Source organism: Saccopteryx leptura, chromosome 3 (assembly GCF_036850995.1).
Source record: "Saccopteryx leptura isolate mSacLep1 chromosome 3, mSacLep1_pri_phased_curated, whole genome shotgun sequence".
Lineage (NCBI taxonomy): Eukaryota > Metazoa > Chordata > Mammalia > Chiroptera > Emballonuridae > Saccopteryx > Saccopteryx leptura.
The window spans coordinates 160810865-160827954 of record NC_089505.1 but is presented as its reverse complement, the minus strand read 5'-3'; the positions used below and the strand labels follow the sequence as shown (position 1 = coordinate 160827954).

Sequence of the window (17090 nt, the reverse complement as noted above, 5' to 3'; positions counted from 1 at the left end):
CCTGGTGTTGAGTTTTAGAAGTTCTTTATAAATTTTGGTTATTAACCCCTTACCAGACATATTGGCAAATATGTTTTCCTGTGTGTGTGGGTTGTCTTTTTATTTTGTTAGTGGTATCTTTAGCTATACAAAAGCTTTTTAGTTTGATATAGTCCCATTTGTTCATCCTGTCCTTTATTTCATTTTTGCCGATTCATCTATGGAGATGAATCGGCAAAAATATTACTACAAGAGTATCGGAGAGTTTACTGCCTGTTTTCTTCCAAGATGTTTATGGTTTCACGACTTACATTTAAGTCTTTTATCTATTTTGAGTTTATTTTTGTGAATGGTGTAAGTTGGTAGTCTAGTTTCACTTCTTTGCATGTACCTGTCCAATTTTCCCAACACTGTTTATTAAAGAGACTGTCTTTACCCCATGATATGCTGTTACTTACCTCTTTTGTCAATTGACCATAAAGGCATGGGTTTATTTCTGGGTTCTCTGTTCTGATCCATTGATCTGTATGCCTGTTCTTATGTCAGTACCAAGCTGTTTTGATTACAATGGCCTTGTAGTATAACTTGATATCAAGAACTGTGATACCTCCCATTTCTTCATTTTCAAGGTTGCTGAGGCTATTTGTGTTCTTTTTTGGTTTCATATAAATTTTTGGAATATTTCTTTTTTTTTTTTTTTTTTTTCTGTACCTGTAAACGGGGAGAGACAATCAGACAGACTCCCGCATGCGCCCAACCGGGATCCACCCAGCACGCCCACCAGGGGCGACGCTCTGCCCACCAGGAGGTGACGCTCTGCCCACCAGGGGGCGATGCTCTGCCCCTCTGGAGTGTCGCTCTGCTGCGACCAGAGCCACTCCAGCGCCTGGGGCAGAGGCCAAGGAGCCATCCCCAGCGCCCGGGCCATCCTTGCTCCAACGGAGCCTCGGTTGCGGGAGGGGAAGAAAGAGACAGAGAGGAAGGAGGGGGGGTGGAGAAGCAAATGGGCGCTTCTCTTATGTGCCCTGGCCAGGAATCGAACCCAGGTCCCCCGCACGCCAGGCCACCGCTCTACCACTGAGCCAACCGGCCAGGGCCGGAATATTTCTTTTATATCTTTGAAGTATGTTATTGGTGTTTTAATAGGAATTGCATTGAATTTATAGATTGCTTTGGGTAATGTAGATGTTTGTTCCTATCAATGAACACGGTATATACTTCCACTTGTTTGTATCTTCCTTGATTTCTTTTTTCAATGACTAATAATTTTCTGAGTACAAGTCTTTTACTTCTTTGGTTAAATTTACTCTTAGGTACTTTATTTTTTTATTGTTGCAATAGTGAAGGGGATTGTTTTCTTAATTTCTCTTTCAGACAGTTCATTGTTGGTGAATAAAAATGCCTCTGATTTCTGAGGATTAATTTTATATCCTGCCACCTTATTGAATTCATTTATCAGGTCCAGTAGTTTTTTTACTGCAACTTTTGGGTTTCCCATGTACAGTATCATATCATCTACAAATAATGATAGTTTTACTTCTTTTCCAATTTGGATGCCTTTTATTTATTCTTGAGTCTGATTGCTGTGGCTAGGACTTCCAGAACAACACCCTGCCTTGTTCCTGATCTTAAGGGGATTGTTTTTAATTTTTGCCCATTGAGTATGATGTTGGCTGTGGGTCTGTCCTAGATGGCCTTTATCATGTTGAGGAGGTGTGTTCCCTGTTTTCCCATTTTGCTGAGAGTTTTGATCACAAATGGGTGCTGGATTTTATCAAATGCTTTCTCTACATCTATTGATATTATCATGTGGTTTTTCTCTTTCCTTTTAGTTATGTGATGAATCACATTTGCGAATATTGGACCATCCTTGCATCCCCAGAATAAATCCCACGTGATCCTGATGTATATTTTTTTTCATGTATTGCTGGATCCAGTTTGCTAATATTTTGTTGAGAATTTTGGCATCTGAATTATCAGGGATATTAGCCTATAGTTTTCTGTCTTTTTAGTGTCTTTACCTGGTTTTGGAATGAGGACTATGCTTGCCTTGTAAACGGTGCTTGGAAGTCTTCCCTTCTCTTGAATTTTTTGAAATAGCTTGAGAAGGATAGGTGTTAGTTCTTCTTTGAATGTTTGGTTATATTCGCCTATAAAGCCATCCGGTTTAGGACTTTTGTTTGCTGGGAGTATTTTGATAATTGTTTCAATTTTATTTGTTGTAATCAGTCTAAGTTTTCTGATTCTTCCAGATTGAGTTTTAGAAGATTGTATGTTTCCAGGAATTTTCCATTTCACCACCTAACCTACATTGTCCAATTTTTTGGCACATAGATCTTCACAATATTTTCTTACAATCCTTTGTATTTCTGCAGTGTCATTTGTTACTTCTCCACTTTCATTTCTAATTTTATTTATTTGAGTCCTCACTCTTTTTTTCTTGATGAGTCCAGTTAAAGGTTCGTCAGTCTTGGTTACCTTTTCAAAGAACCAGCTCTTTGTTTCATTGAACTTTTATATATTTATATATATATTAGCCTATATGTCATTTATTTCTGCTCTGATCAGTATTTTCTTTTTTCTACTTCCTCTGGGCTATATTTGTTGTTCTTTTTCTAGTTCTTTTAGATGCAGGGTTAAGTTGTTTATTTGAGCTTTTTCTTGCTTCTTAAGGTATGCCTGTAATTCTATGAACTTCCCTCTCAGTAGTGTTTTCTGTGTCCCTTAAATTTTGAGTAATTGTATGTTCATTTTTATTTGTTTAAAGGAAAATTTTGATTTCTTTCTTGATCTCATTGTTAATTCATTTATTACTTAATGACATGCTATTTAGCCTCCAAGTGTTTGAATGTTTTTCATTTTTTCTATTGTAGTTGATTTCTAGTTTCATGCCATTGTGATCAGCGAAGATGCTTGATATGATTTCAATCTTCTTCAATTTATTGAGACTTGTTTTGTGTCTTAACCTGTGATTTATCCTAGGGGATGTACCATGAGCACTTGAAAAGAATGTATATTCTGCTGCATTGGGGTAAAAGGTTCTGAAGATATCAATTAAATCCAGTTAATCTAGTGTGTCATTTAAAGCTGCTGTTTCTTTGCTAATTTTTTGTCTGGAGAATCTATCCATTGATGTTAGCGGGGTATTAAAATCCCCCACTATTATAGTATTGCTGTCTATCCTGCCTTTTTTCCCCATTAAAATCTGCTTTATATATTTAGGTGCTTGTATATTAGGTGCATAAATATTTACAATGGCTATATCCTCCTGTTGGGTTGCTTCCTTTATCCCTTACTATAGCCTTTGTTTTAAAGGCTATTTTATCTAACATAAGTATTTTTACCCCAGCTTTTTTTTCATTTCCATTTGAATGAAATACTTTTTTCCATCCCTTCACTTTCAGTCTATGTGTATCTTTTGTTCTGAGGTGTGTCTCTTGTAGACAGCATATGTACGGGCCCTGTTTTCTTATCCATACAGCTACCATACGTCTTTTGATTAAAGTATTTAATCCATTTACATTTAAGGTTATTATTGACATGTACTTATTTATTTCCATTTTATTCTTTAAATCTACAATCCTCTTTTTCTCGATTTTCTTTTTCTTTCCTCTTTTTACAGCAGGCCCCTTAAATTTCTTGCAGTACTGGTTTGGTTGTAATGAATTCCTTGAGTCTTTTTTGGTCTGGGAAGCTTTTTATTTCTCCTTCAATTTTAAATGATACTCTTGCTGAAGAAAGCAGTCTTGGTTGCAGGTTCTTGTTTTGTATCACTTTGAATATTTCTTGCCAATTATTTCTGGCTTCAAGTGTTTCTGTTGGGAAGTCAGATGTCATTCTTTTGGGGCTTCTCTGTAGATAATTAACTGCTTTTCTCTTGCAGCTTTTAGTATTCTTTCTTTGTCTCTTAACTTTGGCACTTTAATTATGATGTGTCTTGGTTTAGCCTTCCTTGGGTTTCTCTTTAATGTGACTGTGCTTCTTGAACTTGTGTGACTTTTTCATTTATCAATGTAGGAAAATTTTTAGCTTTGTTTTCTTCAAACAGGTTCTCTATCCCTTGCTTGTTCTCTTCTCATTCAAGAACTCCTGTAATTTAGATGTTGTTTTTCTTCATGTTGTTACAGAGGTCTCTTAGAGTTACTTCAGTTTTTTTGCACCTCTTTTTATTTTGCTGCTCTGCTTCTGTGCTTATGTTTATCTTGCCTTCTAAATTGCTGATTTGATCCTCTCCTTCATCTAGCCTGCTGTTAATTCCTTCTAGTTCAGTCTTCACTTCTGATATTGTATTTGTCCTTTCTGACTGGTTCCTTTTTATGATTTCAGTGTCCTTTTTAATGCTGGCTATATCTTTATTTAGGTCACTGTGACCGTCCATTGTTGCTCTGAGATCCTTGAGTATCCTAAAAATCATTATTTCAAACTCTGCATCTGGCAGTTTGGTTACTTCCATTTCACTTAATTCTTTTTCTGGGGATTTCTCTTGTTGATTCATTTAAGTTGTATTTTTTTGCCCATTTTGTCTGTGTATTAGGTAGCACTGTCTGACTTGGAAATTTGTTGTGGTGTCTTTTTGAGAAAAATGAGCTCAGTGGTACTGACCTCCAGGCCACCTGAGTTCCTTGCTCTAGGAATGCTTCTTCAGTTTAGTATTTTCCCTCCTGTTATATGTGAGTATTGAATATAGTTGGTCCTTTCATGGGTGCGGTTATCCCTTCAGGCTGGCTGGTTCTAAGGGAAAACTTTGATCATGTGTATTAGACACTGTGTAGTGTCTGTCCTTTTGAGCATATTTATTCTGCACAGTGTCTGGTGCCTGTTGGACTCCTCCTTTGGGCGTGCTGCTTGTGTAGCTAGCGGAGTCTAGGGTTGATGCTGTCTGCCATCCACTAGCTGTGTTGGTTCTAGGTCTTCTTGGGTTGGCATAAGCCATTTATAACCTGGTCTGGGCTACCTGTCTGCAGCTATAGCCCTCTTCACTGTTTGTGTCTGAATTTTCTGTGCCTGAGTAGTATGGGAGGGTTCAATCTGTTTATAAGGATCAGATTTCTCTTGCTTAGAGATGACAGCAGCTCTGTAAAATCCCCAAGCACTGTAAGATTTGCATTCCACTTTCAGCTGTTCCACCTCCTCTTGGAGCTGTCTGGTCTAACTACAGAGTCTTCTGTAGAAATAACTGTAGTGTGCGCTCAGACTGGCCTCACCCAACCAACTCCTCTATAGGTTGAACGCTTGGTGGGTTAGGGCAGCTGAGGTTGGGAATACAGCATTAGCGCGGACCCCCTACTTCAGGAGTTTCTTGGTCAGGAGCTCAGTACAGGAGAAGTGGCCCCTATTAAAGAACCTAATCCCTCAGCCACTGCTGGATACTCAAATTTTATTTTTCCCCAACAAGGTGAACAGCAGGTTCAGATCGAGTGTGGCTGACACTCATTTCTGCAGAACTTCTTACAGCTGGTGAGACCCTGGTCTGAAGGAGGAAGACTGAGAGAGTCCTGAGGCTGACTGTGCCCCCCCCCCCGGAAAGTGGCTAAGCCCTTCGACCAGACCCAACAGTAGGCTCAAAAGGACCCACACTTTAAATATCCATGCTCCAAGCCTCTCTCCCTTCCCGCTGTGAAATCTAGCCCAGTGGGGCAGGTTATTTACCACCCAGGCTGGTTGACTGTGAAGCTCCACCCTATTAAAGCACATGAGCCGCTGTGCAGATGTTGATCACAGAAAGCAGAACTCACCTCAGCTAGGCCCAGTGTGAGGAGCCCTTCCTTTGGATATCACTTTAGCAAGGGTTGTTAGGTCCTGAACCAGTGTGTTCTCTGCAGCTGTCCACTGGATGTGCCAACCCTGGGCCTCCCTAGAGGGAGCCTGGCTCAGACCATTGGGAGACACTGCCCATGACTGGCCCTCAGCAACTTCCTTGGAGCTACAAGCAATCCAGAGTTTATGGCTGCCTCTGCTGGGCCCATGTGCACATGGAAATAACAAGCTGCACACCTAGACTGGCTTTTACCCACATTGGGCCTGGGGGAAAGTCCACTTAAAAGGCCAAGGTTCTTTGAGTCACCTCCTGCAGCCTCTGTCTGCTGGTTGCTTGCTGGGCTCTGCTACTAAAAAACTTCTGGTAGAGTCTAGAACCTGAAGCAATTCAGGGATCAGGAAGGGTGATGGGCATGGCTCCAGAGTGTGGCTCTGCCCCTGAGCCCCAGGTGTCAGTCCAGACATTTTTCACAGACCTCAGGAGTGTGTGGCCCCCAGGAGTCTGGTGGGTGTGGCCTCTGAGACCCAGAGCTGTGGTCTGCCTTCAGTCCAGACAATTTCTACTGAATCTCTGAGGCAGAAGCACTAGTCATAGACTCGAGAGCATGGGGGTGGGGGGGATCAGGCCTCAACACCAGAAAACTGAATCACTGATGGGCCTCCTGCTTCCTGGCTGACTTCTCCAAATGGCCCAGTCTCCATGAATAGGCAAGAAAGACTCCTGAGGGCAGGGCAGTTGCTTTTCCCCAGGCTGATGCCACTCATAGGGGACTGCTCCACCCAAGAGAGATGGCAACTGTAGTATTAGAGGATGACTCCGCACAGGGGTTCCGGTGACTGTCCCTCGGCCATCAACTTTACACTTTTCTTATGCAACTCGAGTCCTCTCAGCCCTCCCCACTGGAGCTCAGGTAAGTGGCTATGAATGAGACTTTTTGCACTGGCCCTTTACAACAGAACTTGCATCTCCTAGAGCTCTGTCTCTTTCTCACAGGCAGAAACCTCAGCTCTTTTCACTGCCAGATGCTGTATGGGTGCCTTTTCTAGGCTCTGGGGCTCCAGGCTGGGGTGCCCGGCCTGGAACTTAGGACACACACCTCTCAGGGCAAACGTCCCCTCAATGAGAGCACCTCTGGACCTTCCACCACTCACTCTGGGAGTGGGGCAGCCCTTGCCACATCTCTGCCCTTCCTACCAGTCTTCGTGTGGCTTTTTCCATGATCCTAGGTTATAGACTCCTCTTCGTTTAGTCCAAAGTTGGTTTTTCAAGATGATTCTTAAATTAAGTTGTAATCCAGTTTGGTACTGGGAAGTGGCAGTTGGAACATCCATCTACTCCATCACCATCTTGGAATCCCCCTCAAAGAATCTGATGACTTTTGATTTGCATCTTCTTCCTTGGAATTATGGTAGTACTCCATAGGAAAATTAGTCATTTTAAGTCATGAAGTCAGAAGAAAGTAATTGAGTATATGGGTATAGAACTTCCCCCCAAATATGTCTTTTTTGTGTGTGTGACAGAGACAGAGTGAGTCAGAGAGAGGGATAGTGACAAACAGGAAGGGAGAGAGATGAGAAGCATCAGTTCTTCGTTGCGGCACCTTAGTTGTTCACTGATTGCTTTCTCATATGTGCCTTGACTGGGGAGCTACAGCAGACCGAGTACCCCTTTGCTCAAGCTGGTGAGCCTTGCTCAAACCAGATGAGCCCGTGCTCAAGTTGGCGACCTCAGGGTCTCAAACCTGGGTCCTCCGCATCCCAGTCCGACACTCGATCCACTGCGCCACTGCCTGGTCAGGCCCAAATTTGTCTTTATTCACATATCACTTGCATGAAATTATGGGACAGAATGATTCTTAACAGTTTCTAGTAAGCAAGAGTTATTACATAAGTGTCCTGTATTAACTCACTAAAACCAAAGACCTATAAAATAATATTTTTCTTTATTTAATGCATGTATCATCTAAGTGTTTTTCAATTTTTTTTTCATTATCACATCCTAAAGGGCCTTTAATGCCCTGCATGTCTTTAGTTACCACAGATATACTGTATTTATACAGTGACCACAAGCCATTATAATATCTAAGGTTATTTTTACCCCCAGAACCAGTTTACACTCCTTTTGGGGTGATGCTACCCCATTGAGAATACATGGTGTGTGTGTGTGTGTGTGTGTGTATTTGAGGAGGAAGAGAAGAGGCTTTGCTATGCATATATAGTTACTTCATTTTCATGGGACTCAGAAGAGGTCAGTGTTTTAGGCTATCTGGAAGGGAACATCAGGTTTAATAATTGTTATATTAGTAATAATAATAACTTCATCGCTCTATTATCAAACTTTAAACATATTTCCTTGGGGGCCTAAGTTACCTAGAATATTCTGGGTATAGTGTTTTTACTCTTAGAATGTTGATAAATATAACAAGGGCACAACAGGGGGTTTAGATGTTGACAGTGACATCTCATGGGTAGAGACTTGGGATGCTGCTAAACCTCTTGTAATACACAGGACAGTTTCTTCTGCCCACCTACATAATAATTATCTGGTCCAAAATGTAAGCCCTACTAAGCTCGAAAAACCCTGCTCTATCCTAATGATTCTCCTTTCTAGATACTATCTTTAGAAAATAATCCAAAATACAAAAGCAGTTTTACATATGCATAAAGATACTCACTGAAACATTAACTTTAATATTTTTCTTTATAAAGTATGTTCTTTTAGAAGACATGAATATAAACAAAATATATAATTACCCACCGTTCCCTTCACAAGTAATGTTTTTCTAATTTTGGTTATGTGTGTTTTTTAAAGGGGACATGTATCACTAATGTATATAATTATGAAGTATGATAAACAAACGTAATTCTTTGAGACTTAGGAGGACATTTGATTGACCTTGTCAGGACTTCATCAATTTCAGAACACCAAAGAATTGGAAACTAGTTTAGAGATAATTAACTCGCTCATTTTAGGAATTCTTTCAACAAAACTCTCTTTGAACTTTTTTTGCCCAGTCCTTCACTTAAATCTCTTACTCTGAACTACTCCTCTCTGCCCCCACTTGGTTCTGAATTACTGTTCTTGAATGCCTCTTATACCACTATAGACTAAAAAAGTACAGGTAGTTTTTCAATGAAGTTAACTTCTAGTTCTATGTACTGTAGAGGTAAACCATAGCCCCATCCTTGGGGATATTCTTTTATTCTTTACTATGATTTAATATAGAAGATCAATAGTAAAAAATTGGAAGCAATCATAATGTCTATCAGTAGAGTATGGACAAATGGATTTGACATTCTTCATACAGTGGAATACTGTACAACAGTTAAAATTAATGAACTAATCTATATGTATCATAAATAAACCTCTCAAGCATAATTTAAATGAAAACAAGGCATAGCCAATTCAGAGTATGATAACATTGAAATAAATGTTAATATCACATGAAATACTGTACTGTTTATAGGTAGATATATTTAGATAACATAAAACCGTATATGGCAAGAATAGTAGTACAAACCTCAAGATAGTAGTGACATATGATGATAAGAAGGGAATTAGATCAAGGACCAGTACAAAGGATCATCAGCAATTACCATTTTATTTCTTAGAAGGAAAAAAATACCTCAAATAAGGCAATATGCAAATTGGTTGAATTTAAGCATGAGTACATTGAGTGTTTTTTATCTTATTCTCTTTTTCTTTGTTTTTGAAATATCGTAAGATTACATGTTCTAAAAGTAAATGTAGCCTGACCTGGCGATGGCGCAGTGGATAGAGCGTCGGACTGAGATGCGGAGGACTCAGGTTCAAGACCCCGAAGTCGCCAGCTTGAGTGCGGGCTCATCTGGTTTGAACAAAGCTCACCAGCTTGGACCCAAGGTCACTGGCTTAAGCAAGGAGTTATTCAGTTTGCTATAGCCCCCCGGTCAAGGCACATATGAGAAAGCAATCAATGAACAACTAAAGTGTCACAACGAAAAACTGATGATTGATGTTTCTCATCTCTCTTCGTTCCTGTCTGTCTATCCCTATCTATCCATCTTTGACTCTCTCTCTGTCTCTGTAAAAAAAAAAAAAAAAAAAGTAAATGTACTTTTGAAATTTGTTCATGTTTGAACTAAGGTCAAAAACAGTAATGAATGATTTCCTTATAAAGACAAGTAGTTAACTACCTCAAGTAAAATTATTTCCAAGGGCTTTCCTCTTGTTTTTGGAATGTTGAGTACTTTCTGAAAGTATTTAGGGTCTATTGAATGTTAAGAAAGGGTCTATTGAATGTTAAGAAAGGTGAATGGTTCTTCAAACTACTCAAGCAATGATTGGGGTGATTGAGTATGATTTACAGTTCTATAAGATGACAAGTTCATAATTTTCCCCCTTTAACTTAACATGGAAAAACAAATATGTTTAAGAAGAAACTATTTGCATTAATATTTAAAAGTCAGTTTATTTCTAATGAAGAAGTCAATGTGGTCTTTCTCATCCTCTTGATGATGATATATAATATTATGCCAGTTTCACAGATAACAGCCATTGCAAGGTATTTTCTTTTAGAACTATTTATTTGAAACCAGTAACTTGTATTTGCATTCAGAATTTTTTAATAAAGTTTTTTTCCTCCAAGAATTGAGACATCTGGCCTTTAAGTTATTAAAGGGTGCCATACAACTATGTTCTATCAAAAAGATATTAAACACAGTTGTTTCTTGTATGATAAGTGGCACTATTGTCGTAAGAATAATCAAGCTTATTTTTCTCTAGCTAGTGCCAAAATCCATCTTACTATCAAAGAGAACTTTCATAAGCAGATTGATGATTACTTACCCTAATAGAAGGATTTTTACTTGATTTTTTTGGTCATTGTCTTCTGACCATAGTTTGACTAAATCATATAAATGTTTAGTGGGTACTCTACCAGATTATATGAAACAAAAATTATTTTATTTTATTTATTTTTTATTTCTTACAGAGACAGAGAGGGATAGACAAGGACAGACAGACAGGAACGGAGAGATGAGAAGCATCAATCATTAGTTTTTTGTTGCGACACCTTAGTTGTTCATTGATTGCTTTCTCATATGTACCTTGACCGCAGTCCTTCAGCAGACTGAGTGACCCCTTGCTGGAGCCAGCGACCTTGGGCTCAAGCTGATGAGCTTTTGCTCAAACCAGATGAGCCCGTGCTCAAGCTGGCGACCTCAGGGTTTCGAACCTGGGTCTTCCGCATCCCAGTTCGATGCTCTATCCACTGCGCCACTGCCCGGTCAGGCAACAAAAATTATTTTAGATTTCAGGGCCATGTTGCTAAGGCATAGTTTGTAGGAGATACTGACCATTGGGCAGGCTGCTGGTCATTAACTTGCAACTGGATTGTTAGACATTTTTTCTAAGTAAGGGAAAAAATGTGTAAAACCATCATGTAGTGAAGATATTTAAATTCCTGTGATGGAGTCAATGTTTTGAGTGTTAAATATTTTTTAAAAGAATGGTGTCTAGTGTTACCAAATTTAGATATGGTAAATAGAACATACGGTCATTTTTCTAAAATCAGAATTTAGTAAATTATTACTGTCGATCATGTATCAAAGTTTAGACTTGAAAGCAAAGAGACTCTGGCTTAGAATGCAGTCTGCATAGCAACCAACTTGTTGTCTACTGTTTTGCTACTGAATGCATGTACTCATGGCTTATAAGTGTCTGCAGCCAGCCGGTCTCAACCAGACAATACTTCATTCACCTAATTTCCAGACTAGTAAGCAAAGGCATCAGCTCATTGTTTTTAATCATGAGGAAATTGATTTGTAAACTTCAAGTAGTAACACACTGATCTCAGTGGCCCCTGAACTATGAGAAATTGCCTTCTAATTCAGGAATGTCAAATCCTTGAAAATCAGAATTGCTTCACTTAATGTTTTTTTTCTCCTTAAAAAGTCTTGCAAGAGTCTCTGCCTGGTAGTTCATTTGGGCAGAGCATATTCTGGACATCCCATGGGTGTGGACTCAATCCACTGTCAGGGTACATACAAGAAGCAGCCACTGAATGCATAAATAAGTGGAAAAACGAGTTGATCTCTCTCTCATCAATAAAAAAAACTAAACTAAAAAAACCTTTTAAGTATATTGTTTGAAAAACATGGCCTCTAAAATCATAGGAAACAGATAATAGCTCTTAGAAAAAATGTTAAAATCTAAAAATACTTTTAGAATTATTATCTGAAAACAAAAATTTAGGAAGTTTGATTTATGTTCAAACTTTTCTACCTTGATCCTCATGTGATTATTTTCTCTCTTAGAAAACAACAGTTCTGTTGGCATGTAAAGCTCCAGTTTCCTCAGAGTCAAGCTGTGTACATAGAAAAAAGGTATAGTATCACCACTGTCTATTAAGAACTTACTTGTTTTAATTATGTCTCTGTATTTAAAATAAATTGTTAACTTAAATGTGATATCAATAAATATATGTTAGTAAAATAGATAACTAAGTTGTGGTGTATTGATATACAATGAAATGCTAAACGCCACTGAAAATGAAGGACATTCTACACACATCAACATGGATGAATCCTAGAAATAATGTTTAGTAAGAAAAGCACGTTAAGGAAGAGGGTGCATAGAGTTTGTAAATATGAAAAAGAAAACCCCAAAATGTATACTTTTGGGGGATATCTACAGAGATGGTAGAACTTTAAGGGAAATGATTAGCACAGAATTCATGATTATGTTTTACTTCAGCATAGGGAGCAGGATTACGGAGAGAGATGCAGGGAGTATTAAGAGAGCTAAAAACTCTCTATATCTTAAGTTGGGTGGTTATGTAAGAAGTGAGAAAATGACCCATACTTCTACTATGCAGAGATTAGTACTATTAGAAATGCATTTTTTTGGACGTATATATACATACTCATAATTGGAATTTACGTAATTTTTTTCATCATTTTCTATATTATGAATATTTTCAAGTGTCATTTAAAAGTTTTAATAGTTGTGTACTGATTGATTCCTTGGACTATGAAAATTTTAAAGCTGCTTTTTAAATAATATAATTAACATATATTCACACTATATATGGTGCCCTTCCTTGTCATTGTGATATAGATTTTAGTGAAAAATTTTAGACAGGGAAAGGACTTAAATTTTACAGATCGAGCTATATAGCACAATTGTATATATAGTATATATAAATTATTAAGGAAAATTGCTAGTTCAGAACAGTGTCTTAATTTTGTTTCTACAGCTTTACAGTTTAAGTAAAACAATATGCACACATATAGAAAAGTTGGGAAACCTAAAATACTCTGTTTCCGAGGAAAATAGTATCAAGTTTTTAACCTGGTCTTATGATTTAGAATGAATAAACTTGAACATCCACTGAAGTTAGCATCATTTGAAACGTTTTTTTTCCAGATTTTTTTTCCTACAACTTTCAAATGTATTTCATCCTGACTTCTTTCATCTTTGAGCACAGGTTTGTGTTAAAAGAGGCTTCATGTTTTTATAATCAATTTATAGGAGCTTCTCAAAATAATTATTTAAAGACTTTGTTAAGTGTGTCCAAAAAGTCTTTTTGAGATATTTTTCTAAGTAATTTTTGCTTAACAAGCCATTATATTTTGCCAAGAGTAAAATAAAAGGTCTGTGTTCAGTCACTTAAACAAAAATACCACAAGATTTAGTAATTCTAAGTTAACACCTTTAATAGAAAATTATAAATATTGTTTTGTTTTTGTTTTTTTGTTCTGAAGAGTACCAGATGATAAAACTATTCATGAAATTTTAAGTCCTTACATTGACCCAGAGAAGTCTGATCCTGTAATTCGTCAAAGGTATGTTTTTAAAATCTTGTCACTTTCTGAAATTATTTAAGATGTTGAGATATTTGTTATATATGCATAGCTATTATGGAAAGTCATGACTTTATTAGATTGTGGTGTGACAGTGCCATTAATTTACTTTCTGTCCCATTTCCTTGGTTTTTACTCATGGCTTTGTCAGAGATGATGCTTTTGGATAGTAATAACAGTAGTTTATACTTACTCTTTACTGTTCCAGACACCCTTTGAAGCAGATAATAATAAATGAAACAGATAATAATAATTCATTTAATTCTCACAGTAACTCATTAAGGTAGATTACTAGTATTATACCCATTTCACAAAAGGGGAAACGGAGCCATAAAGAGGCTAAATGACTTCATATAGCTAATAAGCATGGGATTCAGACCTAGGCAGGCTGCAGTCCGTGTCTTCACTCTTAACCCTTAAACTTCAAATGCCTTTCAAATTGAACCAAAAACTGAAACTTAGCAGTTTCCAAGTAACTGTTACAGACAGGAAATCCTGTTTCAGCCAAGTCTTCATAAAACTAAGATATACTCTGTCTCCTGTTCAGAAATACAGCATGAACAAAAGTAATTAACATAGCATTGCAGAAAGAGTCAGTAATGAGTGTCTAGGTTAGAATAGCCAACTTTGTTTCTTACTAGCTATGTGATCAGGAGCAAGTTATTTAATTTATGGACCTTAATTTTTTTCATTATTATTTCTAGTAAGATTGATAATAATTAGTAAATAGGGTTGTTATGAAGATTAAAAAATGGCAATGTAAGCCCTGGCCGGTTGGCTCAGTGGTAGAGCGTCGGCCTGGCATGCAGAGGTCCCGGGTTCGATTCCCGGCCAGGGCACACAGGAGAAGCGCCCATTTGCTTCTCCACCCCTCCCCCTCTCCTTCCTCTCTGTCTCTCTCTTCCCCTCCCGCAGCCAAGGCTCCATTGGAGCAAAGATGGCCCGGGCGCTGGGGATGACTCTTTGGCCTCTGCCCCAGGCGCTGGAGTGGCTCTGGTCGCAACAGAGCGACGCCCCGGAGGGGCAGAGCATCGCCCCCTGGTGGGCGTGCCGGGTGGATCCCAGTCGGGCGCATGCGGGAGTCTGTCTCTCCCCGTTTCCAATTTCAGAAAAAGGAAAAAAAAAATGGCTATGTAAAGTTCCTAGTATAGAGCCTAGCACATGGTAGGCAGTGCTTTATAAAGGAAACTATTATTAGAGTATGGTACCTACTTGGGATATGAATGCTTGGTTTGGTTTCAGAGTAATCTGGTGTTTCAAATTTATACTGAGTAGATTCTAAAATGCCTGACTCAGTTGTAGTTAAATCCCATCATCTACTTTTGGGAGTGCCCAGACTGAATCAGACCCATGTCACATATACAGTGTCTTGGGGCAGTGTAATACTTGACTTTCATTCTCATTACTGATTGTCAGGTTGTTTTTACAGGTTATGTATTTGTCAGTAAAACAAAATACCTGCCAACAAATTGCATGCATTAAAAATATAGCCTGACCAGGTGGTGGCGCAGTGGATAAAGCATTGGACTGGGATGCTGAGGACCCAGGTTTGAGACCCTGAGGTTGCCAGCTTGAGCGCGGGCTCATCTGGCTTGAGCAAAATAAAAAATGCTCACCAGCTTAGAACCAAGGTTGCTGGCTCAAGCAAGGCGTTACTCGGTCTGCTGAAGGCTCGCGGTCAAGGCACATATGAGAAAGCAATCAATGAACAACTATGGTGTCACAACGAAAAACTGATGATTGATGCTTCTCATCTCTCTCCGTTCCTGTCTGTCTGTCCCTTTCTATCCCTCTCTCTGACTCTCTCTCTCTCTCTGTCCCTGTAAAGAAAATAAATAAATAAACTTACTTAAAAATATAAATAGCAAGATGTCTTAATTTAAGTTATTTAACTGTACTGTAAGAAGGTATTTTAATTTAGATTTGTGATTAGAAAATATCTTTAACTTTTTTTCTATGCTTATATAAATAAATTTTAAGTATTAGGTACTCATAAATGGTCAAACATGAACACTATTTCAAAATATATTAAAAATAAATTTTGCTTTTTCAATGTGCCATTTTTATTTCAGGTTGAAAGCCTACATTCGCTGTCAGACTGGGGTCCAAATTTTAATGAAGGTTGAAAATATGCAGCAAAATTTAGTAAGGTAAAATTGCTTCCCTCCCCATTTCCTTAAATATTTTATAGTTCTGCAATATAATTAAGTAGTTTGATTAGTGTAAGTAGCTAGCTATTTATTATAATACTAGTTATCTAGCTATTAATAAAGCCTCGGCTTTAGAAAATGACCTTCAAATTAAAATTTGAAAATAATCGCCCTTATAGGATAAATTTGGTTGAAAAATTATTCAGGTTGAAATATTTTAAAATAAAATCATGTGCATCTAAATGATTTCTAAATTGCATTTTAACTTATTTTAAGAAATATTCTCTCCAAAAGAATTCCAGCTCAGTTCCAGTGTTCAACTTGTTTTTGGAAATACAGAAATTTTTGTGACCAACTGACCATTGCGTATATTGCAGTAGAAAGAACACTGCATAGAAATGTGAAGGGAGACAGGTTCTAACAAACTGAGGATTTGATAAAATTCTCAATGTCACTGGGCTCTGTCTGTTCTCTTTAAGTGGAATGAAGTAGAATACACATTGAATGACCTCTGAGAATTTCTGCAAAGTCTGCTTAAGTGTAGGTTATGTGTCAGCATATTGAATTGTTTCCATTGTTTCATTAACAAAACTACTAGATCCAATTAAGACTAGATCTGGTTGGTCTTACCTATAATTTGATTTGCTAATATGCCTTAAGAGTTGTGAGAATCCAAACTGTGAAAGCAGAGCTGCATTTGAATCCTAGCTCTACCTGCTACCATTTATGTTAACAAGTGAGTTATATAACCTCACTTGCTTTGATTTTCTCATGTCTAACATGAGGATGATAATAATAATTATAAGATTGTCATAAGAGATTAAGAAACGGCATTTAGCACATGATAAATGCATGCATTTATAACTACTATATCACTACTACTACTACTACTACTACTACAGATAAATAGATTCTTACTAAAGGTCTACTTGGAAGATTATAAGATTTGTATAACTAAGGATGGATCTAAACACAAAATTTTGACCACTTTTCTTACCAACCTATCTCAAAAACTCCTAGCTTTATATCATTGATCATAGTTTATTGCTGAAAAATTCAAGTTTTCAGCCCTGGCCAGTTAGCTCAGTGGTAGACTGGCAGCCCGGCTTGTGGAAATCCCAGATTCAATTTCCAGTCAGAGCACACAGGAGAAGTGACCATCTGCTTCTCAACCCCTCTCCTTTCTCTCTCTCTCTCTCTCCCTTCCTCCCACAGTCCTGGCTCATTCGAACAAGTTGGCCTTGGGTGCTGAGAATGGCTCCATGGCCTCGCCTCAGGTGCTGGAATGGCTCGGTTGCCAAGAAATGGAGCAGCAGCCCCAGATGGGCAGAGCATCACCCCCTAGTGAGCTTGCTGGGT

At 38.1% G+C, this 17090-nt stretch overlaps 1 protein-coding gene across 1 annotated transcript in view; it reads left to right on the top strand.

The window, feature by feature from the left end:
• ZNHIT6 (zinc finger HIT-type containing 6) overlaps positions 1-17090 on the top strand; it is an 89969-nt gene that overhangs the window by 54856 nt on the left and 18023 nt on the right. Inside the window, exons 6-8 of the mRNA XM_066376698.1 lie at positions 12034-12102; positions 13483-13563; positions 15654-15731. Coding sequence (XP_066232795.1) covers positions 12034-12102; positions 13483-13563; positions 15654-15731 — 228 coding nt within the window. The remainder of the gene's footprint in view (positions 1-12033; positions 12103-13482; positions 13564-15653; positions 15732-17090) is intronic.